At 32.6% G+C, this 26,745-nt stretch overlaps 1 protein-coding gene across 6 annotated transcripts; it reads left to right on the top strand.

Moving 5' to 3' along the window:
- Positions 1-1,423: 1,423 nt before the first annotated feature.
- On the top strand, positions 1,424-25,196 carry LOC136040232 (uncharacterized). 6 transcript variants are annotated; one of them, XR_010620648.1, is made up of 3 exons: positions 1,424-1,554; positions 8,746-8,998; positions 15,775-16,874. XR_010620648.1 is itself a non-coding variant. In XM_065724426.1 (3 exons), exon 3 carries the CDS (start codon positions 16,969-16,971, stop codon positions 24,322-24,324), a length of 7,356 nt encoding a protein of 2,451 aa, XP_065580498.1. In that variant the 5' UTR covers positions 1,425-1,554; positions 8,746-9,032; positions 16,885-16,968; the 3' UTR covers positions 24,325-25,196. The 6 variants fall into 6 exon arrangements, 4 of the variants coding, with proteins under 4 accessions (XP_065580498.1, XP_065580499.1, XP_065580497.1 ...); XR_010620647.1 differs by having other exon boundaries at positions 8,746-9,032; XM_065724426.1 differs by lacking the exon at positions 15,775-16,874 and adding an exon at positions 16,885-25,196 and having other exon boundaries at positions 1,425-1,554; positions 8,746-9,032.
- The last annotated feature ends 1,549 nt before the right edge of the window (positions 25,197-26,745 follow it).

Genomic DNA, 26,745 nt, shown 5'->3' with positions numbered 1-26,745 from the left:
CTATTTATTGTATCTCAAATTCGTTTTGGATTTCTTTCATTTATTGATGGTGATTTGTGGTAGTTTAAGATATGGAAGAATATTTGACTTTATTTCAAATCATTTTTGGTGTAATAGATCTCTTTATATTTCTTTGAAAAACTTGTTTTTTCAAAACGAAAATTTAAATTAATTCTTCTAAGCCTGTCATGTCTAACGTTGGGCACAGGTCCCACCAGGGGGGTATAGTAATTTTTGGTGGGGCATGGGAAGGACTTCGTTAACCTGGTTATTATTTAGAGTCTTAATTTAGAAAAAAAAACATTTTATGTCAATGAAGTCACATTCATATGCACTTTTAAAAAGCAAAAAATATACATGATGGTATTGCAATGACATCATACATTGTAGATAAGATGTTATATTCAGACAGTATTTTTCAATAGTATAAAGTATGCTCGGAGGCCAACTCGAAAAAAGATACCAAGTATAGCCTTTTAAGCATTCTACATGCAATACACGTAAAATTTTCAATCAGGAATTTTAAATATGTCTGAAATAAATAAATAAATTTATGTCTGAAATAAAACTGGAGACGTTGAATGTTTTTTGTAAGATTTTTTGGGATATTAGGTGTTAGTTTGCCGTTTTTTTGTTTTATTTTTTGCATCTATCATCTAAGCTTTACAAATTATGACAAGACACCCAATCAATTCTGAATAGCTTGGTCACAAAAATTCAAAAACTTAAAATGGACGAGATGGTATGATTCTTTAAGATATCAAACAACCTACACCAACCTACTTCACTGTGTAAGGGAAGAAACTTTTCATTGTGTCTTGTTTTCTTCTATTTACAAACCCTGAATGGCTTTCAATTCAAGAATCCTTTAAATCTTTAGTATTTTGGGCCAATCAACCCCAGAAAAATGGAGATAAACCATAGAAAACTATATAAGAATAGGAAAGCCATAGAAGACAAAACCTTCATAAATAGGAAATTTTATACACAATTTTACAACAGCACTATTTAAATTTAATGTCACAGTGTTTTCTTTGTTGGAGGGTCTGCAGCACTACAGAAGAATATAGAGGTCAAATATAAGCAGAAGTATTATCAACAACACAAAACAACAATAAAAAATTGGATAGAAATAAGAAATGGCTCAGCACAAAAAGTAACTTTCAGTAATGAATTAATAGAAAATTACACTTGACAAAAATTAAAAGGCCTGTATAGTCAAAAGTTCAGTACCAAGCGCTTGTTATTTCATTTAAATTTTATCATTAATCATTATCATTAAATGTTTCATTAATCATTTAAATCCCAAAGATATGTAAATGTTTATCATCTGCAATCTTGCTTTAAAAGTATTAATAAAATCACGCAACATAAAATAAACAGTGTTATCTCTTATAAGAAAAAATAAGCTTATCACTTACAATCTTGCATTGAAATTACATCAGAAAATAAATAGTTTTATTTTGCTCTCTTTCCTGTAATCTATAAGAAGTTCCATCACCCAATAATTTGTATTTTAGAAGGAAGTATCCGGTAACATTAAATAGTCAAACTGTGAGTTCAATTTTTCTTATTTTAGTTTTAATAGAAAAAAAAAGGATCAAGCGATATGCATTTGAAAATCGCCACTTCCCCAGAAAACTATAGTCAGACATATTTTATTTTTTTGGTGCAGCAATACTGACAGAAATTTACTGCCCAAGCCTGATACAAAGGGATTATAGCTTTAGTGTCGCTATACTAGCTATTTTTTAGATCCCAACCTTCCCGCTAGAAACATTCATGACGCTTATATTTTCTTGTGTGTAAACAAAATATTTTATCTTCTAACTATTAACCTAAGAGCCAAATATAATCTTACTATAGGTGGACACAATCCCCTGAAACGTATTTTGCTTATGAGTTTACAAAATTATTCCTTAGACAGATCATTTCCAAGCATACATACGATTGGCCTAAGAATAAAGAGCTCTAATAATAAGCTTGCTTATTAATACAAATGCTTGTACAAAAAAGTCTTTTTTCGCTTTTGGCTAGGTCCATACTAGCCGTTCTGGCTATAGCAAGATAGATACTTACGAGCAAAATTCTACGATTACGAGGGAATTACGAGAAAAATTGAATCCCAGTCTTCTTTTCAGGAGGTTATTCTATGCCAGGTGTAATATCCTTTTTAACTCGCAATCTTACTTTTTCGGCAAGAATCCATTCCGGGTTACTTTTCAGGTATTTACTCTCTGTATGGCGTAAAATTTTCTTTAACACTTAACCATATTTTTTCAGCAGTAGCCTCTTTTCAGGGGTTTACTTTGTGCATGGCGTAAATTATTTTTGAACTCAACTTTTCTTTTCCGGCAAGATTGCTTCCAAGGCAACTTTCCGAAGGGTTACTCTCTGCATGGGGTTAACTCCATTTTTACTCTTAAGCTTCCTTTTCAGTAGTATCCCGGGCTACTTTTCTGGTGGTTACTCTCTGCATGGCATAAACTCCTTTACCACTCTGAACCTTACCTTATTCGGCAGAATTGCATCCCAGGCTGTTTTTCAGTGGGTTACTATCTGCATAGCGTGAACACCCCTTTTTTGTCAACCTTACTTTTTTGGCATGATTGTATCCTAGGCCATTGTTCAGGGGATTACTCTCTGGATGGCGTAAACTCCTTTTCACTCTCAAATTTACTTTTTAAATTCTTAAAATCGCGAAGACAAAAAAAAATATTATTCTGTGAAAATTTATACAAATTTTTCGGTCAAGACCTCCACTTGACAGTCCTCATTGCAGAACAATACCGATAAAATATAAAAGAAACAAACCTTAAAACAAATACAGAACTAAAAAAAGATGATCCTTTCAGAGTAACAGTGAATGGGTAACTGAATAAAATACAAGACTAAATGACATCTCGCAGTTTCATATTACATAAAGTACTCTTAAAGGCTAATCGCTTGCCAGGTGTAGGATGTTATCAAAGATTCTATTTGATTGCGGAACATAATTTTGTGGACCGATATAAAAACGATCAGAGTTAATAGTTTCATCATGAATAGGGCTTAGTATCTCCATTATCTCTATTGAGGGCGACTTCTACGTAAATGTGCTTCTGTATTTCAACTGCCTCCCTCGAATTTTGGATGGGACCTTCAACATGGATAATAATGGAGGTAATATCAAACAAAATGATGTGGTTTGGGTTGTCATAGATAAGTTGAGCCAAGGCGGAATCAAAAAATTTGGGCCATTGGCAAAACCCCATTGCTTTTTCGATTAAGGACCTGTCTTCCAATAGCTTCTTTCCTAATTGCTGTTGTGTTTTACTAACATAAAAATAGCCAAAAGAACAGGAAACTCTATAAGCCACTGCCCAGAATGGGGCTGGTCTTATGTTTGTCGCTGTTGAAAAATCTCTGTATTGTATTTAGATTTTTAAATGTGACATTAAAATTAAGATTCTTAAGGATTCTTCCCAGTTTGTCACTCAATTTTGGAATATAGGGTAGAACAGTGAAAAGTTTCTTGTCATCTACCAAGGGGTCACTGGCTGTTATTGTCCTCGGTTTTTTTTCTGCTTCGCAATTTTATGTTTTTTCATGATTAGCCAGCTTAGTCCGTACGATTTTTCATAGGGAAATAGTGGAGTCCTCTTGATATTTTAAGCGAAAATAGCGAAATCCTCACGATATTGTATAGGAAAATAGAGAAGTGTTCAAAACATTGCATTGCGCCATAGCGGAGTCCTCAACACATTATATTAAATCATAGGAATATTCTTTATACATTTTATTGGAGCATTTTGATACAGTGTATTGGATTATATGGGAAATATACGGATTCTTTGATGTTTTTTAGAAGTCATAAGCCCTGACGTATGGTTATGTGGGAACCCATCGGGGAATTACCACCAAAAGTCTACTTCAGAAACTATTAGTAATATGCACCATACTTCCAGGCTATTTTGGATATCTAGTACCTATACTATGTTTTTAGTAAGTCACATCAAAAATCTCCTACCATAAACTACACTGTCTTTTTGTAGCATGGCAATACGAGTGGTTTTGGCCATCCATCAACTGTAAAGCATTTGTGTTTGTTTTTTAGCATATTTCATTGGAACACAAAGGAGTTTATAACACATTGCTTTGGATCTTAGGGAGTTTATAACACATAGCATTAGAGCATTAAGGAGCTCATAACAAATTCCATTGGAGCAGAGAGAAGTTTATCACACACTGCATTAGAGCATAGTGGATTTATTGACATTACATTCAGAGATAGGGGGCATGCTGAGACACTTCGTTAACAGATAGGGGACACACTGGCACACTCCTTTGAGAGATGGGAGGCATATGTAAGCACTCCATTGAGATATATGGGACGTACTGAGACATTGTTTAGTGTTTAGTTCAAAACGTACTAATAATTCAGAAATAATATTCAAAAACGTTTATTGTAATAATTTAGAACAAATTCTTTTCTTCATTTTCTTCCTAAATTTGCTTTTTCAAATTAAAATACACATTATTTCACTCCCAATATTACTTTTCGTATTTATTCATACCACAATACTATTCAAAAGGCTTTATTTCATTAATTCAGAACAGCTTCTTTTTTCATTCCTCTGAAATCTAGCACTAAAATTGGGGAACACATATTTTTTACTTTTTTACATTATTTTTCGACTATGTATACCCCAAGACCAAGCATTATGAATTAAAGAACCAAGCATTTAAATTATATAAAGTATTTGGTACCCATTTATAGTCCTTAATTATAGAGTTCTTCGAGAGGCAGGGATTCAATGAGTATATGTAACGGTAGTCCATCAACATCACTAGAACAAGATCTCGATCATTCTTCCTTTACACACTATACAAGAAATTGAACGAGAAAAAATTAAAACTAAAATTATATTAAGCAAAAAACGAAACATCAAAATTCAAAAAAAAAATTATTCAATATTCAAAACACTGAATCAAAAAAAATACACTGAATCATTAGAAAAATTAAATAGCTATTTTTTTTTTTAAAGACATCTTTTTCACTCTTAACATTAAATTTCGACTCTATGTATACCCAAATACAATTCAAAAGGCTTTATTTTTTTAATTCAGACCAAGATCGATTCTTGATATTCCTTTTAAATCCGTTTTTTTCAAATTGGAGTGCACATATTTTTCACTCACAATATTACTTTTCGGATTTATATATAACCCAAAAAACTCACTAAATCACATTAAAAAGATACTAAAAAGATTCAACACACTAAATTCTAAAACAATGAAACAGTTATTTCTTTAAAATGCCTCTTTTAACCTTTCTACTGAATGTCCCGCTGTAGAGGGTGCCCAACCTTTGTCAAACTGCTTCTCAGGCCCAACCCTGTGGCTGAGCACTCCAGGGGACCCCAGTCTTTGACAATCCTCTTCAGAAGTGCCCAAAATTTCAGCAACCCGATAGGCTGTAAAGGAGTTCAAATGGCCTTTTTCAGGAAGTAATTGTCACATTATTTTAATTGGGTGTTTGAATTTTGTTTTATTTTCAATTTTAATGTTTATTTTTTTTGAATTTCTGGTATTGTTTCTAAGCCTATTATTATTGATATTCTATTCTAGTGCTAATGATTATGAACCATTAAACACTCATTGAACCCCTGCCTCTCTGATGAATCAGTAATCGAGCACTTTAAACGGGTAACGGGAGTAAGCAGAGTTTTTGAATAGTATTTCATTGTGTTGAGGTATGCATTAAGTGAAAAATCGAATTTAGGAGGAATTCAAGAAACGATTTATAACACTCTCTTAATTACACTCTTTTATACAAATAAATACTTGTTTTAACAACACCTGTCCTTCTTTGATATATTTCTATAATTGTAGGACTATCGAAAACTAGTGCTTTACTGAAAACACAAGAAATATAGGAGTTTGTCGGTACAGTAAAAGTGAACCATTTAAGGACTATATTAACTGTATGAAAATAATATATTTTTGAATTGTTCTTTGGTTTCCTTTTTCTTTGAATTTGGCATCACTTCTGCACAATGAGCTCAGTCCAATGATTGACTGTCGTTTGGGATCTGAAGAGGACACTTTATAGTTACCTTGTAGATAAAATTGAAGTGAGCTTATCTTGAGAGTATTAGGACTACAGACTCACTTAGGAATTTGTAACACAACTTAAAATGCTCCATTATTATGTATAGAGAGAAATAACCAGATTTCCGGAGTTTATGATATGGTTTGTTTGTTCTTTATTTCGAGTAATAATAGGTTAAACCAAGATAATACCTGATAGATCAGTCCAATATCTTTGTATGCTGTTTAATGACTTAACTATTATGAAGATAATATTTATTTTTATCCCTAGGCTTTTAAGATAATTTTAATGGTGCACTGAAAGTTACTGATATCACAGCTCGTGAAAGACTCTGAAAAGCGTGATAGGTTAGCTTGCTGTTGTAAGGCTACGTATCTACTTTTGACTTCATTCTTGTTCTTTAAACTTGGCTTTTTTGTTTTCAGTAAAGCGCTATTTTTGTATAATTTTACAAACATAGAGAACTATCACCTTTCGGTTTATTTGCACTAGTTTTATCGATGTATTTTAGATGGGTTGTGAAGTAACAATTTGTGTTCGTTTTAACTTTCAACTTCACTTTTTTACTTCCCTTAGAAAAACTTTAGTTAATACTTGCTGGTTTTTAATTAAATAAGAAATCATATAGAAGGAACACAACCATAATAGAAAAAAAATCCAGAGCCGATAAGCCCAGCACCGAGACGCGCGATAACCCCTTCGTTCTTTACTTCCCTCAGAAAAATTTTGTTTTTAGATTAATATTTGCTCATTCTTAACAAAAAAACGGTGTTAGAAATCTCATTCACATACTCGCTTGAAATTCCTGTGGGCATGATCGATCATAAATCTTTGAATCAATTTCGGTCTTCAATTGCCTTCAAAGGGCTCACAGAACTGATATAATATCCAAATTATCCTTATTGTATGACTATCTACCTTCGTTCTGCAATAGGAAGATAAACTATTATCAGGACATAAATATAATCATTTTTAAACAACTCTGAAAAAGTTATGCAAGCTTTCTCTCTCACGCAGACTATCACGCAGAATCAATTTTGACATTCAATTGCCTTCAAACGGCTTCAAGCCTTCTTTTTTACACAGACTATCTAGCTTTCCAGCATTTCCTTATTAAAAATGAACTGCATAGTAAGAATTTACTTGAACTGCATAGAAAGAATGAAATACATATTAAGAATAAGACAATAAAATAGAAGTTAACAGATACAAAAAATAATAAATTAGAACTATGTTGAAATTAATACTATGATATTTTTTACATCTTGGAAATTTAAATTCACCAGATTTATGATTGGAAACAGACTTATGATTTAAGAACTCAGTTCCCATACATCCTATGGAAGACGAAAAAAGAATAAAGAAGGAAAAAAAAATAAAAGACCAGCAAATATTTTGGCGAAAATCTTTCGTCAAGTCATTTTTGACGCTCAAAAAAGAGAAGGACAAAAAATGGCCTTTTAAAATTAATTAATTTTCAATCAATACATGAATTATGAAAAAAACATACGCTAGAACAAAATTAAAAAGCCAAAGCATGGATGATTTTTGACAAGTTGAAAAACAGCCACAAAAAAAAGCAAATATTTTGCAAAATCTTTGCTAGGTCGTCTTCAGTGCTAAAGAAAGAAATGGGAATAGAGTATATATAAATCAATGCTAAGCTTTTAAATATGATCAATTTTGAAAAAAGAAATTGAAAAAGAAGTGAGATTTGAGCCATTTAAAGCTTAAGCCATTCGCTATTGAAGTTCTTCAAGAATTCAAACTTCAGCCAACCAGTAATTACTGTCAAGGATTAATTCGAACCCAAAGCAAATAGAAAATAAAATAAATAATTATATCAAAGAGAAAAGTACCAGGTCATGATATAAATTAATAATTAGATCCTAAAACGAATAAAAATTCTAATGAATACTCAATTAATTCTAAAACGAACAGGAATCAGCATAAACAAGACTATGGCTACTGCCCTTTTCCTAAGCGTAAACCTCTAAAATAAACTGTGTCATTTGCGTTCATTGAAAAACGTTTGTCTTTTTCACAAAAGGCTTCATTTTTCAAAATGATTTTATAAGAAAGAGATCAAACAATTAACATTATCAAACAGGAAGAAATTAATGAAACTGAATTAAATATTTAGCAAATAATAGATATTTATTCAATAATAGATAATTCAATAATAGATATTTATTCAATTAATAGATAATTATTCAATAGATATATTAAATTTAATATATCTTGTTTTTAATAAAGTGCAAACGACAAAATACTTTGGAAGATTTAGAGTTGGGTTGGGTCTAAACTCCTGTATGCAGTAATTTTCTTATATGTTAAGTTTGTAATTTTAAGTTTGCTAATGGTGTAAAGTTAACAAAGGTTATAACTTTAATTTTTTGAAAATTTTGAATAATTATTCTCCATTTTAAATCAGCCAGAAGATTTTAAATGTTAAGACTTTTAGAACTTTTTCGTATGTTGACCAATGGTTTGCGTTACTCAATTCACTGCCTCTGGCTGGGTTTGGCTGGGTATGGGCTGGAAATGGGGAATTGCTGATTTCAGATCAGCAATGAAATATATGGCTTTTTTAAAATGTAAAATGATTTGATAAAATGCGTTAGTAAACCACGATTTTTTTTTCTTTCTAGGGGATATCAGAGAGAATTGACTGTGAAAAAAAGATTCAATTCAAGGACAGTAGTCTTATTAAATCAATGGAAGTGAATATTCTGAAAGTCGAAGTCACGGACTAGATTAAAAATGCTTTGCAATTTGGATATAAACTGCCGTTTCATTGATGCTGTTCGTCAAGGAGACCTAGAAAGTACGAGGGAGTTCATTAATGATAAAAGCTCTGATGGGAGTACAAATTTAGTTATTTTAGCTTGTGAACATAATAAGGTGAAAATTTTAGAATACCCACGAAGCCGTAATGGTAAAATTTACAGTTCTTTTTATCTAGTTTTCCTCCATTTTTTATCTAGTTTTTCTGAACAAGATAAGAGTGTGAAGAGTAGTCTAAATAACACAAGAGAGCGGATTGAATTAGTACTTCAAAATATTGGCTTGTTAAGAGCTAAATACAATCAAAGAAAAAAAAATAAGATCAAAAGTTTTTACTTGTAGCAAAGTCTATTGCGCAGAATATTCAAATATTAAAGCAACGCTTGAAATGTACCTACGAAAGACTGCCTTGGGAAGAAACAGAATTTTGTTTAATCGGTTTTGTTGTATCCCACATAAAACAACATGAAATCAATCTATTTCTCAATGTCACACTGAATAAAAACAAATACTTAATAACCTAGAAAATTTTGCCGAGAAACTTAAAGAGGAAAAGATTATTTAGCATCTGTGGACATTGACACAGTTGTTAAACTCCCAAACTTAAATCGCGAGCAAGTTGTCGCAGAGATCGTTAGCAACTGTCCTCAATTCAGAGAACTGTATAGTAATTATCAACAGATTACAGATACTCATTCTTTAGGGAAAATAAGCGACTATTTAAAATTAGCATAATCTGCTGATCTTAAACAAAAGGAAGATAAATTATTTATTTCAAGGGCCTTACAATTTACGGTTGAATATTTAAAAAACACTCTAAAATCTCCAAACTTATCTAAGACTACAAGTGAACTTCTTCTTCTGTCATCACCATGGGACACAAGAAAGAAAATCATTATAGATTTACGTAATTCCTTATCAAATGCTTACTCTCTCTAAAAACGAATAAAAATTGAGGATAATTCTAATGTCAACTTTTTGTTGGAGTTCAAAATAATCTAAAAAGAATCGATCACGTAATCACTGACATTCTTCAAAGCAAAAAAATGAAAGTGATCAGAACGTTGCTAGTTAGACTTAAAGAGAGAGAAAACTTGGAACACATAAAAGAAGTTGTGGGGATGTTTACTAGCGTTGAATTAGATAAAAATGTATGAAATATTTACTGTGTATTAAGTTGATGGAACATGATAAGCTCGAAAAACTTATTCAAAACTTTAGGAGTACTATAAGTGACAAGACGGATCATGAAGAATGGGTATTTGATCAAAGTAATAGCATTCAAAATTTTGTGAAAAATAAATCAACGAATGCCAGCATCTGCTCTTCTATGGACATTATACATTTGAAGAGCCTAGTTTCCCATTTAAAGGAATTAATATTGACCATAATGTTATTAGAGGAATGAAGTTTTCCGCAAATAAAATACTAGCGCATATTCCTTTCCAAATAGAGTCTCAGAATCTTAAAGCCAACTCCAAACTTTTCAGGGAAATATATCGGTCAGGAGATATTCGGCCAAGAATACCAAAAGAAAACATGGGTGAACTAAAGAAATTGATATGTCAGAAATTTTTTTTCCGTCGAATTTGGACTAAGTGACCTTAAATGGCTTGAAAAACTAATAGAAAAGTTGAATGATAAAGATGCAATTGTTACTAAAAGATATTTTAAGGAGTACCGCATTATGTGGTAACTTAATAGAAATGCTCCCTTACTACAGAAGTAATAAAAAGTTGCAAGTAGTTGTACAAATGATTGTTCTCGATATACTGTCTATTTTTACTAGATCAGTGAAGCATATAGAAAAAAATGGTAGCATACAGAAAACAGTTTATTTTTCTTAGATGAAAACACTCCTTTGTTAACTGGAAAATGTTTGAGGAATCACTTGGCTCATTTTAATGATATAGTTTATATATTGTCATCTGATCCCTCAGTAGCAGTTATTTCAAATGCTAAGAAAATTATTACAAAAAGCGAAAGAAAAAGTAACATAAGGTTTTGCAAGTTGGTAAAACATAATCCTCCCAAACTGAAAAACCTTCCTATAAATACTAATCATGAAAGTACGTTTGCTGCGTTGATAATAGGAAATCTTGAAGATTTAAAAAGCTGTCTCAGAAAAGGAACAAATATCAATGACAGAAGTGCTAATTCATCGACATTGCTGCTGTTTTGCTGCTCAAGGACCCAGTGTTGAGGCTATAAAGTTTATGTCAGGTCAAAATATAGAAGTCAATATTAAAGATGTGGATGGACAAAGTGTACTTATATTTGATGCTGCACAAGGAAGGAAAAATATTGTTGAATTTCTCATAAGAAAAACACGTTTATCTTTTGATACTACGGATAATTATGGCAAAACTGCACTACATGTTGCAGCCAAAAATGGTCACAAAGATATTGTCGAAGCTAAAAATAATACTAATTCTAATATCAAAGATTATGGTGATAATTCCTGTTTACACTATGCAGTAGGAAACGATTATATTGATGTTGCTAAGATTTTGCTGAAAAAACAAACGAGTGTTGAGATTAACTAGATTAAGGGTGGCTCCACGTCAATGAAAGGGGCTTAATTCAAAAGGGAGAAGATGTAAATGCTGCAGTTATCGAAGATTGCATACCATTACATTATGCCGTTGAAAATTGTCACGAACAGATTGTTGATATTTTAATAGATTATAGAGCTAACGTTAATACTGTTGATAAAGGCTATAATAGTGCTCCTTTACACAATGCAGCACTAGTTGGACATGAAAAAATTGTATCGGTCTTACTAAAAAAATAATGAAAATGCTACCATTGCCACTGTTGATGGTGTGCTATCATTGCCACTGTTGATGGTCTAATCCCACTGTATTTTACAGTTCCGAGTTTTCAAGTAAAAATAGTTGTGACTTTCCTTTATTTATGGATTCAGTATTTGAGCTAAAGATAAAGATAATTTGACACCATTACACTGGCCAGCAAAGAGCGGGTGCAAGGCTATTGCTGAGCTTTTAATAAGCAAAGGATTAGAAATCACTGATAAACCAATACTAAAGAAACACCACTATATATAGCTGCTCTTGATGGTCAAAAAGATATTATTTAACTCTTATGAAGAAATAAAGCTCAAGTTAGAGCTCATGAAATTAAGGGTATTGCAGCACTGCATGTAGCTGCTGCGAGCAGCACCAAAGATGTCATTGACCTTCTCTTACAAAAGTCAATGCTAGATCTAATAATGGAGTCATACGGTTACTTGTAGCTGCTAGCAATGGTAATGTAGATTCTATTGTTTCCTTGATAAAAAATTAAGCTGAAGCACACGCCAAAGCAGAATTTGGTCTTACACGTTTAGATGCAGCAGTTCTAGGGGGCCACAAAGATACAGCTAACCTTTTAATAAAATATAAAGCTGAAGTTAATATCAATGCTATTGCAGATAGTACCGAATACACAATAGTAAATATCGCTGTAGAAAGAGGTCACAAGCAAATAGTTGAAATTCTGGTCGCAAATGGGTCCCATGTTAATGTTAAGCGTAAGAAGATAAACCATTGATCTTTGCTATTAAGAATAATTTCAAGAAGATTGACAAAGTTCTAATAGAAAATAGAGGTAAAATTAATGCAGAGGGCTGTATGGCCCTTTTATTGGCAGTCTTGTCTTCCTTTAAGGATATTGTAGAGATGTTGTAAAAAAAAACAAGACCTGTGTAAGTATTAGATGAACCGAATATAGTCCCGCTACTGCATTACACTCTGCTGCTAGAGGAGCTCACACAGAGATAATAAAGGCTCTTATAGCACGTGGACTGCTGTTGGGTCAACACCATTGTGTTTGACAGCACAATATCGCTTTAAAGAAGAAACTAAAGTTTTAATATCAAACAATACTAATATAAATGTTCGAAAAACCAAAGGAAGCACTCCATTACAGGTAGCCGCAGGAAATTGGTATGCTAAAGTTGTTGAAATCTTACTAAACGACGGAGCAAAAATTAACGTAAAGGACCATGAGAGAAGAACGTCCTTAGAATTAGTACATGGTAAAATTAGTACATTAGTACATGAGCAGTTGGAAGTGGTGGATTACTGCAACATAAAACAAATGATCTAATTGCTCAAGGCAGCAATGATTTTACAGTATTGCATATTGCTTCACAGAAAAATAGATTAGAAATTGTAAGACATCTTGTAAGTGAAGGGTCAAATATCAATGCTAAAAATACATCTGGCCTAATGTCTATACACATTGCAGATAGAGAAGGTCACAAGGATACCGTGCAATTTTTAATTGTAAAGGAATTAATATTAATGACGCTGGCACAGCCAATCAGACATTATTACATTATTCTGCAATAGAGGGTCATTTAGAGGTTTTAAGGTATTTGATATCTAAAGGTGCTGATATTAACGCTAACGATAATAGTGGTGCAAGTCCTATGCATATTGCAGCCATCTTTGGTTATAGAGCCGTTATTGAAATTATATCAAACAAAGGCACAATTTACAAATGTGGCTGATAGTCTTAGCAGAAAACCTATAGAACTGAGTACCAGCAACGACGCAATCAATTTACTAGCATCAACTAAAGAGTTAATTAAATCTGTAAGACAGAATATGTCTTCAGAAGTTGAGAAATTTACCAAAGCAGGAGCCATTGTTGATGCAAGAAATATTTATGTTGGGACGTCATTACATTATACTGCATGGAAAGCCTATGAAGGAATTGTCCAGCTCCTTTTACCAAATAAGGCTAATTCCAGTGTCGTTGGTAACAAGAAATCTACCCCTTTACGTAATGCACCAAAATTTTCTCATTTAAAACTTAGAAACGTTTTGTTGTCCTATGGTGCAATATGTAATGATGTTTCTGACAGTGGCAAAACACCATCAGATTTATTTGAAGAGCATGATATAACTAGACGTCTCAAATTAATAAGTGAGTCATTTAGAAAAGTTAAAGAGTATGATGCTAAAATTATTCATGACCTAAACAAGATAAAGGATAATGATACAGTAAAGGCAATTATGAGTACTTGTAAACCAAACGTTAGTAACTGCTGCAATACGAAGTAACTTTCTTAAAGTCCAACAGTTAAAGGAAATATTCCAAAAAGAAGTATTTGTTCACTGAGATTGACAAATTGCTAAAATCCTCACTAAATCACTCTTCAGATATTTTATTTTTGTAATCTGTTGGCATATACACTGATTTAGCTATAATTCTTTGCGCCTTAACAGCAACAAAGAATTCTTCGTTTTTATAAAAGGAAGGGTTTAAGGTGCTACTGATGAGTTGGGCAACACCACTAGAGAGCCTTCTTTTCCTACAACACTGGACCACAAATGATTTTACTCCATCATTTATCTCTAGAAGGTTAACAGGTTAACAAAATGTTCGAAAAGGGAATGGTCCTGCACTCAGACCACATCGTTATAGCTCAACAGTCATTCGAAAAGTGGCATTTTCTAAATGATACGGCCATTCAAGTTCCAAGAGACTATACGTACAGTGGCCACAGTCATTGCTCGGAAATTAGACTTAAAGCGACAGGGTATGTAAAGCTGTAGCAGAGGTACTATGACGAGTAGTGTATTTTGTGGTGTTTTGACATGGATTGTCACGAGAGCTGTTGTGAAAACCACTACGTTTTGAACATTTTGGTGCATTAATTCAAAATTTTGTAGTGTCCATATAGCAGACACTTGTACCATTGTATTGGGAAGAATTTATACTCCTTAATAGGAAGTCGTTCACAGCCTCAATCCTTCTATTTCAAGGAAGTTACCAAAAAGCCTTAAGTATTTTAAAAAGTGTATTTGAAAGATAATAAAAAGTCATCGGAATAAATACATTTATAACTTTCAAAATATGTCAAATTATTAAAAAAACTAAACTTTTTGTCACTATTCTTTTGATTTTATTTCCTTTAGGAAATAGAAACTGATGTCTGAAAAAAAATGTAAAGACTTCGTTTTGCCTGATAATAATGAAGCAATCTGGTTTGCTTAGAAATGCCAGGTTTTTTATTTGCCTGTGTATAAATGACTCTCCAACTGGTTTTCTGTGTGTTTGAAGCAAATGCAATTTCATATGAAAAGAAAACAGAGGAAAATCTATTCCCCGTTATTTTTACTTAATAAAATTGAAAGGGTTCCAAAAATCACCAATGAAAAAACAGGAATTTTGATAATCATTTAGTTTTACAATGAAAAATAAAGTTGATACGAGTATATTTTGTTTCTGAGAGAAACAATATTAATGAAAAAGCCTTGTGTAAGTTTGATTGGATGGCAACTCTATTCTCACTTATCTCTTTATCTCGTTTCGGTTCATTATAGGTAATATTTTTTAAATCATAATTTTATCTCTTCTTTTTAAGTCTAACTAATTAGTGTAATTATTAGTTTGTCTTCAAGTTAATTTAATTTTTACTTAAGTTAATTTTTTAACTATTAAGTTTTTTCAATTTCTTTGTATTTTAGGTTCTACTTGTTCAGTCATAGTAATTTCTGCTCGTTTTTAATTTCGCTTTTTACATTGCAAATGTTTTTACTCGTCTTAGACTTTATTATTGCTTCTTTTATTTATTTTTTTTTCAATAGAAGAAATAAATAAACATTATTGCTAGTTAATTATCCTATGACAACATAATTTGAAAAAATAGCTATTTTGCTTGACAATACAATTCCGTTGCTCGTTAGTTGTTGGAATGTTGATTAGTTTGGTTTTAATTTTGAAACAAAAATGATAAGCTATAATTTAAATTTTAAGTAACTCTAAACAATCAGCCTTCCTTTTAAGTCATCCAGTGTTGTGTGCAATGGGAAAGTATTGCAATATTTGTGGCATTAGATGTATTTGTATATAATGCAGTTGTTTTTTTTTCTTTCTAGAGAAAAACAGACGAAATCAATATTTCAAAGAAAATTCAGTTCAAGGATAGTATTCCTAACAAATTAGTTACCAGTGAATAAAATAACTGAGGTCAAAGACGAAAGTAGCTATGATGATCAATGAAGACATAAATTACTGCTTAATTAATTCAGTGCGGGAAGGAAACCTAGAAAGAACAAGGGAGCTACTCAGTTATAGCAACCCTTTGGGGAGGGCCAATTTAGTTATCCTAGCTTGTGAACTTAATAATGTGAATATTTTAGAATATCTACTTAGCAGTAATGGTAAAATTCTAAGTAACTTCTCCCTTGGCGCAAGAGAAACTGCTATATTGCCAAGTGATGAAGATGAAACCTGCCATAATGCCTTCTATTATGCTATACGGTCTAGTAATGTGGAACTTCCAAGTTGATACGAGTATATTTTGTTTCTCAGAGAAACAATATTAACACAATAGCCTTGTGTGAGTTGGATTGGACGGCAACTCTATTCTCACTTGTCTTTTTTTGGTTCTTTATAGATAATATTATTTTAATCATAGTTTTATCTCTTCTTTTTAAGTTTAAGTAATTAGTGTAACTATTAGTTTGTCTTTAAGTTAATTTAATTTTTATTAAAGTTAATTTTTTAGGTTTAACTATTAAGTTTTTTTCAATTTCTGTGCATTTTAGGTTCTACTTATTCAGTCATAGTAATTTCCGCTCGTTTTTAATTTTTCTATTTACATTGCTTATGTATCTAATCATCTTACACTTTATTATTGCTTCTTTTCGTTATTTATTTTTAAATAGAAGAAACAGATAAACAATATATAGCACCAACACTGCTCGTTAATTATCCTATGAAGACATAGTCTGAAAAATATTTTATTAAATCCAGCTATTTTGCTTGTCATTACAATTCTGTTGCTCATTAGTTGATGAAATGTTGATTACTTTGGTTTTTATTTTGAAACAAAAATCCTAAGCTATAATTAAAATTTTAGGTAACTCTAAACAATCAGCCTTCCTTTTAGTTTATCCATTGTTGTGTGCAATGTTAAAGTATTGCAATATGTGTGGTATTAGATGTGTTTGTATATAATGCAGTTGTTTTTTCTTTCTTTCTAGAGGATAACAGACGAAATCCATATTTCAAAGAAAGTTCAGTTCAAGGACAGTATTCCTAACAAATTAGATAACAGTGAATAACTGATGTCAAAGCCGAAAGTAACTATGATGATCAATGAAGATATAAATTACTGTTTAATTAATGCGGTTCGGGAAGGAAACCTAGAAAAAACAAGGGAGCTACTCAGTTTTAACAACCCTTTTGGGAGTACCAATTTAGTTATTTTGGCTTGTGAACATAATAAGGTGAATATTTTAGAATATCTACTTAGCAGTAATGGTAAAATTCTCAGTAACTTCTCCCTTGGCGCAAAAGAAACTGCTATATTGCCAAGTGATGAAGATGAAACCTGCCATAATGCCTTCTATTATGCTATACGGTCTAGTAATGTGGAACTTCTTGATACACTTATTGGTAAATGGCCTGGCAATTACTTTGCTGTTCATTTGAGTGAATTAGATGAAATTCTTTCTCGAAATTACGAAGAATTAAAACTTAAGAATGTTTTATTGTCAGAAGAGATGGAATTTTTTGTTGAAAATAAGTTAATAGACCTCCGTTTTTTCTCTAATTCTTTTCAAAAAGATAAGAATGTGAAGAGCAATCTTAATAGCATAAGAGAGAGGATTGAGTTATTACTTCAAAATGTTATTGTGTTAAGAACAGAGTACTGTAACAGAGAAGATATAGATGAAAAGTTTATATTTATAGCGAAGTTTGTTGCTCAAAATCTACATATATTAAAGCGACAGTTGAAATCTTCATATGAAAGACTGCCTTGGGAAGAAATGGAGTTCTGTTTGATAAGCTTTGTTTCATCTCATTTAAAACGACAAGAAATCAATTTATTCCTTAATGCCATATTGAATAAAAACAAAATACTCAACCACCTAGAACATTTTTCAAGGAAACTTAAAGAGGAAAAAGATTATTTAGCATCTGTGGACCTTAAGACATTTGCTAAGCTCCCAAACTTAAATCGTCAGCAAGTTGTAGCTAACATCATCAGTAGTTTCCCTCAGTTCGGAGAACTGTATAGAGATTATCAACAAATTAGAGATATTCAATCTTTAAAGAAAATAAGTGACTATATAAAATTAGCATTATCTGCTGAACTTAAACAAAAAGAAGACAAATTAATTATTGCAAGAGCCTTACAAGTTACAGGTGAACATTTAAAAAACACTCTGGAGTCTCCAAGGTTATCGAAGACTACAAGTGACCTTCTTCTTCTATCATTACCAAGGGACACAAGACAAATTATCATAGATTTACGTAATTCCTTATCACATGCTTACTCGCTCTCAAAGAGAATAGAGATTGAGGATAATGCCAATATTAACTTCATAGGTGGAGTTCAGAATGATCTTAATAGAATTGATGATGTTATTAGGGACATTTTTCAAAATAAAAAAATGCAAATGATCAGAAGGTTACTAGTTAAAATAAAAGATAGTGAAAGCTTGGAAGACATAAAAGAAGTAGCGGTAATGTGTACTAATGTTGAATTAGATGATATAACTAAAGAGTGGCTTACGTTGGTAGAGCATGACAAGCTCGAAAAACTCATTCAAAAATTTAAGAGTGTTATTAGTGAAAAGACAGATCATGAGAAGCGGCTCTTCAATAAAATTGAAAACATTCTATATTTTTCAAAAACTAAATCAATAGATACTAGACATGACTCTTCAATGGCAATTATGTATTTAAAGGGCTTATTTCTTATTTTGAAACAAAAAAAAAATGATCAAAATTATATTAGAAAAATAAAGTTTCATGCAAATAAAATACTAGAGAACATTCCTTTGCAAATAGAGTCTCACAATCTGGAAGAAATCAGCAAAGTATCCAGGGAAATTTATCTTAGTGTTCGGTTAAGAAAGCCAGGAGACAACATAGGTGAACTAGATATATTGTTATGTCAAATTCTTAAAGCTGCCGAATTTAAAACAAGTGACATGAAATGGGTTGAAGAGTTAAGAAACAAATTATGTGACACAAGTTTATATATAAATAAATATAAAAAACAGAAATCTGACAATATAACAGAAGAAAAATACAATAGTTTGCTTGAATGTAAGTTGTCTGATCTGAAAGGTGTTTTAAAAAGTAACACATTATATGGCACATTAAAAGAAGAGTTCTCATTCTACAAGAGAAATAAAAAGTTGCTTGGAGTAGTAGAAATGCTTGTACTAGATATACTGTGTATTTTAAGTAGATTAGACAAGAATCTAGAAAACACACGATTTTTTTTAGAAGAAAACACTCCTTTATTGACTGGCAAATGTTTGCGGAATCATTTAGCCCATTATAATGATATAGTTGATGTGCTGTCATCGGATCCCTCAATAGCAATTATTTTGAACGCTAAAAAACTTATTACAGAGAATGTAAGAAAAAGTAAAATAAGAATTAGTAAGTCAGTAAAAGACAATCCTCCCAAACTTAAAAATAAATATGATCAAAACATTGATATTATCACTAATCAGGAAAAAATGTTTGCTGCGTTGAAAGAAGGAAATCTTGAAGATTTAAAGATCTGTCTCAGAAAAGGAGCAGATATCAATGGAAGAAGTATTAACTCAACGACGTCACTTCATTTCGCTGCTCAAGGACCCAGTGTTGAGGTCTTAAAATTTGTCGCTGATCAACACGTAGATGTCAACATTAAAGATTTGAATGGACAAAATGCACTTCATGTTGCTGCTGGACATGGAAAGAAAAATATTGTAGAATTTCTTATAAGAAAAAAAGGTGTACATTTTGATGACCCAGACAATAATGGTAAAACAGCGCTACATGCTGCAGCTGAAAATGGTTACAAAGATGCTGCTGAAGTTCTACTGAAAAATAATGCTAATACTAATATCATAGATAGTTTAGGATATTCCCCTTTACACTATTCAGTAGAGAACGATTACATTGATATTGCTAAGATTTTACTGAGAAAAGAGTTGAATGTTGACAGCAACGAAACTATGGGTGGCTTAACGTCGTTGCACATCTCTGCAAGTAGGGGTCATCTGGAGCTGGTAAATTTTCTACTTAAAAATAAGGCAATTGTTAATAGCAGAAATGACTTAGATGAGACACCATTACATTTTGCAGCCATTAATGGACACTTTAAAGTAGTAAAGGCCTTAATTCAACAGAGAGCGAATGTAAATGCTTTAGATATTGATAGCTCAACACCATTGCATCATGCTGCAGAACATGGTCACGAACAAATAGTTGATATTTTAATAGAATATGGAGCTAATGTTAATTCTGTTAATAAAGTCGATAATATTGCTCCTTTGCACTACGCAGCAATGCTTGGACACGAGAAGCTTGTATCAGTGCTGCTAAAAAATAATGCAAGTGTTAACATTTCCACTCTGACCGGTTTGACCCCACTGCATTTAGCCGTGCAGGGTGGTCAAGCAAAAACAGTTGTGACACTCCTTGAATATGGAGCCAATATTTGTGCTAAAGATAAATATAATGCAACACCATTACACCATGCAGTAGAGTTTGGGCACAAGGCAATAGTTCAGCTTTTAATAAGCAATGGAGTGAAAATCAATGATGTAACCGATACTAAAAGAACACCATTACATTTAGCTGCTCTTAAAGGTAAAAAAGATATCATTGAGCTATTATTAAGAAATAAAGCTGAAGTTGGAGCTCAAGACATCAAGGGTGAGACAGCACTGCATTTAGCTGTTTTGACCGGTACCAAAGATGTCATTGCCCTTCTCTTAAAAAATAAAGCTGAAGTCAATGCTAGAAACAATATTAGAAAAACACCGTTACATACAGCTGCTGAAAATGAGAATTTAGATGCCATTGGTTTCTTAATAGATAATAAAGCTGAAATAAACGCTAAAGCAGAATTTGGCTATACACCGTTAGATGCAGGTGTCCTAAGCGGCAACAAGCATGCAGTTAAACTTTTATTAGAAAATAATGCTGAATTTAAAAATAATATTTTTGTAGATAGAACAGAAAGCGCACCATTACATTATGCAGTAGATTTAGGTCATAAGGAAATAGTTGAAATTCTGGTCGCAAAAGGCGCTGATGTCAATATTAACTATATCAACCAAACACCATTGATTCTTGCTACTAAGAAGAACCACACGGATATCGTCAAATTTCTCATAGAAAATGGAGCTAATGTTAATACAGATCATTGTAAAGCCTTGTTTTTGGCATCACAAGCAGGTTTTAGGGATATAGTTGAGATGTTATTAAAAAATAAGGGATGTGTTAATATTGGATGTACTGAAGATAATTCTGCTGCTCCATTACACTTTGCTGCCATAGGAGGTCACACAGAGATAATAAATCTTCTAATAGCACATGGAGCCACTGTTGATGCTATTACTACTGATGGGTCCACACCATTATATTTGACAGTAGAATACGGCCATGAAGAAGCAACTGAAGTTTTAATATCAAACAAAGCTAATATCAATATTCAAAACATCGAAGGAATGACTCCATTACATGTAGCCGCAGCAGATGGGTATGCTAATGTTGTTGAAATCTTACTAAGAAATGGAGCGAAAATTAACATAAAGGACATTGAGAGAAGAACACCCTTAGAATTAGCAGTTGCAAATGGTCATCTGGAAGTGGTGAAAATATTACTGCAAAATGAAAAAATTGACATAAATGCTAAAGGCACCGATGATTTAACAGTTTTACATATTGCTTCACAGGAAAATAGATTAGAAATTGTCAGATATCTTGTAAGTGAAGGTTCAAATATCAATGCTAAAAATAAATCTGGCTCAAAGTCTATACATATTGCAGCTAGAGAGGGTCATAAAGATACCGTGCAATTTTTTCTTCGTAAAGGAATTAATATTAATGACGCTGGCAAAGCCAATCAAACATTATTACATTATGCTGCATTTACGGGTCATTTAGAGGTTATAAAGTATTTGATATCTAAAGGTGCTGATGTTAACGCCAAGGATAATAATGGTGTAAGTCCCATGCATATAGCTGCTAACTATGGTTATAAAGACGTTATTATAGTTTTATTAGAAAATGGTGCAATTTATAATCTGGTTGACAAGCTTAATAGAAAACCAGTAGAAATGAGTACCAACAAAGACACAATCGATTTATTTGCATCGACTGAAATGTTAATTAAATCTGTAAAACGGAATAGCTGTTCAGAAGTTGAGAATTGTATCAAAGCTGGAGCCATTATTGACGCAAGAAATATTGCAGGTGGAACATCATTACATTTTGCTGCATGGAAAGGCTATGAAGGTATTGTCAAGATCCTCCTTCAAAATAAGGCCAATCCCAATGTGCTTGGTATCGATAAATACACTCCCTTGCATTATTCTGCCAAATTTTCACATTTAAAAATTGTAAAACTTTTATTATCCCACGGTGCAGTATATAATTACGTTTCTGACAGCGGCAAAACACCATCAGATTTCTGTGTAGATAAAGATATAACTATGCTATTTGACTTAATATGTGAGTCATTTGAAAAAGTGAATAAGTGTAATATTGAGGTTATCCATGAACTAAACAAGATAAAGGAAGTTGACACTATAAAAGCCATTATGAGTGCTTGTGACAGAGATAACCAAACGTTAGTAATTGCTGCGATACAAAGTAATTTTCCCAAAGTCCAACAGTTGAAAGAAATATTCCAAAAACAAGTATCTGCTCAGATTGATACAGCCTCATTTCTCTTTTGTAAAGGAAGCTACCAAAAAGCCTTAGCTATTTTGAAAAGTGTATTTGAAAGAAGAAAAGAAATTCTAGGACCAAACAATCCTGGTACATTAGATATTCAGGCAGAAATAGCCAAAGTACTATATAGACAAGGAATGTTTCAAGAAGCGTTAAATGTGCTTGAAGACATTGTTCAGAAACAAAGTGAAATGCTTGGTTTGAATCATAAGGATACTTTAGGGACAAGAAGATTCGTCGCATTAGTGTTGCACAGACAGGGGGAAAATGAAAAATCTTTGGATATTTATGAAGAAGTCTATAAGAAACAAAAGGAAATACTAGGATTAAATCACTCAGACACTTTAAATACTATTTTTCATATGTGTTTAGTATTGAATATTCTGGGAAAATATAAGGAAATGCTAAATATCATGATTGCAGTTTGTGAAATGGGGGAAAAAACACTAGGTGCCAATAATCCTGTCACTGTTAGTGCCAAAAATAATATAGCAATGGTACTATCTGAACAAGGTAAATTAGAAGAGGCCTTAAAAATCTTCAAAGAGGTTTTCGAAATGCAGAAAGAAGCACTAGGTGCCAATAATATTGCCACTGTTAATGCCAAAAATAATATAGCAATGGTACTATCTAAACAAGGTAAATTAGAAGAGGCCTTAGAAATCTTTAAAGAGGTTTTTGAAAAGAAGAAAATAATTCTTGGTGTTAATCATACCGATGCCATGAGAACACAACAAAGCATTGCTGGAGTACTCTTAAAACAATGTAGATATCGTGAAGCCTTAAATACTTGTCAAGAGGTTCTGAGCATCCAAAAAAAAGTTTTAAAACAAAATCATCCAAAAGCCTTGAGGACTCAATGCAACATAGGAGACATACTTTTTGCACAAGGTAAATGGATTGGAGCGCTTAGAGTCTACAAAGAATGTTTTGATCAAATCAAAGCTGTTTTTGGGCCAAATCATCCAATTACCTTAGATATTTTGATAAGGTTTGATCAGATTAATTCTAGATTTAAGGTTGGAAGTTTTCAACAAGGAAGAGTTTTCTCCTATCTGCAGAAAGATTTGAACATTGCTGCTAGTATAGGTGATATACAGACTGTTCAGAGTCTTTTAAACGATGGGGCTGATCCCAATGAGACAGATATTAATGGAAGAACATCGTTGCATAACGCTGTTGATTATGGACACATAAATATTGTGAACATCTTACTAAACTATGGAGCTATTGTGAATAAAACAACTAATAAAGGTAATACACCCTTGCACATTGCTACTTCCAAAGGTTACAAAGAAATTGTTGATGTTTTGTTGGAGAATATCAGTCGTGACAAATTAAACGACTTCATTAATGCTAAAACTACTGTTATTGGTACTACATCTCTTCATATTGCCGCTAAAAACGGCTCCTTGGAAATTTTAAAATCTTTATTAACGCGTGGTGCAATTTATAATATTAAGAACAAACATGGGAAACTACCTATTGACCTTTCTAAGCATCAGAAAGTTATTAATTTACTTAAATTAATCGAAGAACTGTTTAGAGATATAAGACATGGTAATGTTAACTCGATCAGTAAACTTGAACGAGTAAAACTGAATGACGTCCCAGCTATAACAAATGCTCGTAATAATCAAGGGGATAAATTATTGATAGTTGCCATAGCTAATGGACGAAAAAATGTTGCAAGCAAATTGCTAGAAATGCTAAAAATATTTCAAAATTAACAAATATCAATATAGAGTGGAGTTAAACTTTTGAAGCTCTGAATAATACTGCTAGACACCTCATGGCCATATTCAGTTAATGTTAAGTCCTATTTAAGTGCTCGAGATAGTAATCATAAACGTCTACTTCATGTTTTTTTCCTAAAAAATACTGCAAAACTGTATATTATTTTATTAAATATAGAATCTATGTTAATAGTGTATTTCTTATACTTACAAAAATATGTAATACTCACAAAAAAAGTTGTATTTGTAGTGTCTATTCCAAAAAAGGTGGGGCTAATGCTACTCCTTGTGTTTGAAGTTTAAATATCATGTAGTTTAAATGGCAATATCATACGTGTATGTACTTCATCGTGAGGAAAAGGTTTTACACTACAAATGACAGCAAGAAAGGCAGGGGTTGAAGTTGTTACGGTGTTTTTAAAGAAAAAACTGTTGCAGATGGTACTGAAATTGAGCTTACAGAAAACAATATTCTGTCTACAAAAAAATAGTGGTGCATAGCAGCCGTATGCAAAATATGCAAAAAAAATTAAGGTATCAAGCTGGCATTGATAATCAGGATTAAATGGCAAAACGACAGATTTTATTACATAATAATGATCTCTTGAAATCATAACATGTGGGTATGGTAAAAAACATCATCCGGTTGTTAAGGCGCATTATGAAAATATTAAACAACCATCAACTCTCATTATAAATAGATCAAAGGATGCCTAGGGCATATTATAAAAATATTAAACCATTTTTAAGGCACATTATAAAAATATTGAACTATTGTAAAGATGCATTATAAAAACATTTAATGATTTATCAGGCACATTATACAAAAATCAAACGTTGTTAGCGCGCATTAAGAGAAATCTATATATATATATATATATATATATATATATATATATATATATATATATAGTTGTCTGTGTGTGTGTGTCGAATGAGGTCATGTTTGTGTGTCGACTGACGTCATATTTGTCGACTGACGTCATTATAAGGATTGAGCTGTATGCGTCATGAAGTTGTTTGTCGACTGACGTCATGTTTGTCAACTGATGAAATTACATACCGGGACACCGGGACACAAATGACGACCGGGACAAAGGGAATATAAATGACGACCGGGAACCTCAAAGAGAAATTACAGACTGGGACACCCGGACACAATTCACGACCGGGACACAGGGAATATTAATGACGACCGGGACATAGGGACACAACTACATCGGGGACGGCGGGGGCACAGGCGGGATATATAAATGACGACCGGGACACAGGGATTGTTCAAATAGAAATTACAGACCGGGACACAAATGACGACCGGGACACAGGGAATATAAATGACGACCGGGACACTTAAAGAGAAATTACAAACTGGGATACCGGGACACAAATGACGACCGGGACACAGGGAATATAAATGACGACCGGGACACAGGGACACATCATTAGAATAATGAGGTGTAGATCTGAATACGGATTGTTTTCCCCATGGACAATTATATGTTGCATGTTCAAGAGTCAGTAAACCTGACAATCTATTTATATGCACAGACAATGGGACAGCGAAGAATGTTGTATATTCGTATGTTTTGCGTAGTTAAAAACATATATATTTTTTGAATTAAAAAAAAGGGAATAGTTGTGGGAAAAGTGGAAGTCATGGCCAATTGTAGAAAAAAGCCAAGACAGATTGTCCAGGTTAATTTTACCCCTTTTGATGACCGTTGTTACTGTCTCCCATTTATGCTCCGTGCAAACGTGTCCCTTTACAATGCCGAACTAGAGTCGTACCGGTTGGAGGTTCTCGCTGGGGAATATATATATATATATATCTATTCACAGGTGGGACACAGGGACACAACTACAATGGCGCGTAACTAATATGGCGCGTAACGACTTACGCGCGCGGGGGGGGGGCTTGGGGGCTGGCGCAAAGCGCCCCACCAACTAGGTTCTGGGCTGGCACGAAGTGCCACCCCAACAGCTAGTATTAGATAAATATTAAGACGCACTGTAAAAATATTAAACGGTTTCTAATGCACAATATCCACATTTAGAAATATGTTTCTGGCAATTGTTTTATTACACTAGAATACTTGATGCTCAAGTACTCTTCCTTTTTTTAATTGTTTTCCACTAACTACTGTTGTTCATATATATTGTATTTTTGGTACGGTTTATATACCTGTCTTTTATGGCATTTTATCTTTTGCTGTTTGTATTTCCTTTTTTGTTTTCTTTGATTTTTACTTTTTTTTCCTTTCGTTTCCATTTTATCTTACCGGTTCAGCCAAATTAAAATTTTTTTTTCCTTTGTATTCTAATGACCTGGCTTTTTATTTACTTGAGCTTGTGTTTTTTGCAATTATCAATTTGTTGTTTAACACTAATTAATGGCAGAATGACTGTCTTCTATTA

This window comes from Artemia franciscana, chromosome 20, assembly GCF_032884065.1.
Source record: "Artemia franciscana chromosome 20, ASM3288406v1, whole genome shotgun sequence".
Taxonomy (NCBI): domain Eukaryota; kingdom Metazoa; phylum Arthropoda; class Branchiopoda; order Anostraca; family Artemiidae; genus Artemia; species Artemia franciscana.
Note: the sequence above shows the minus strand (reverse complement) of the source record. Positions and strands in the feature narration are given on the sequence as shown.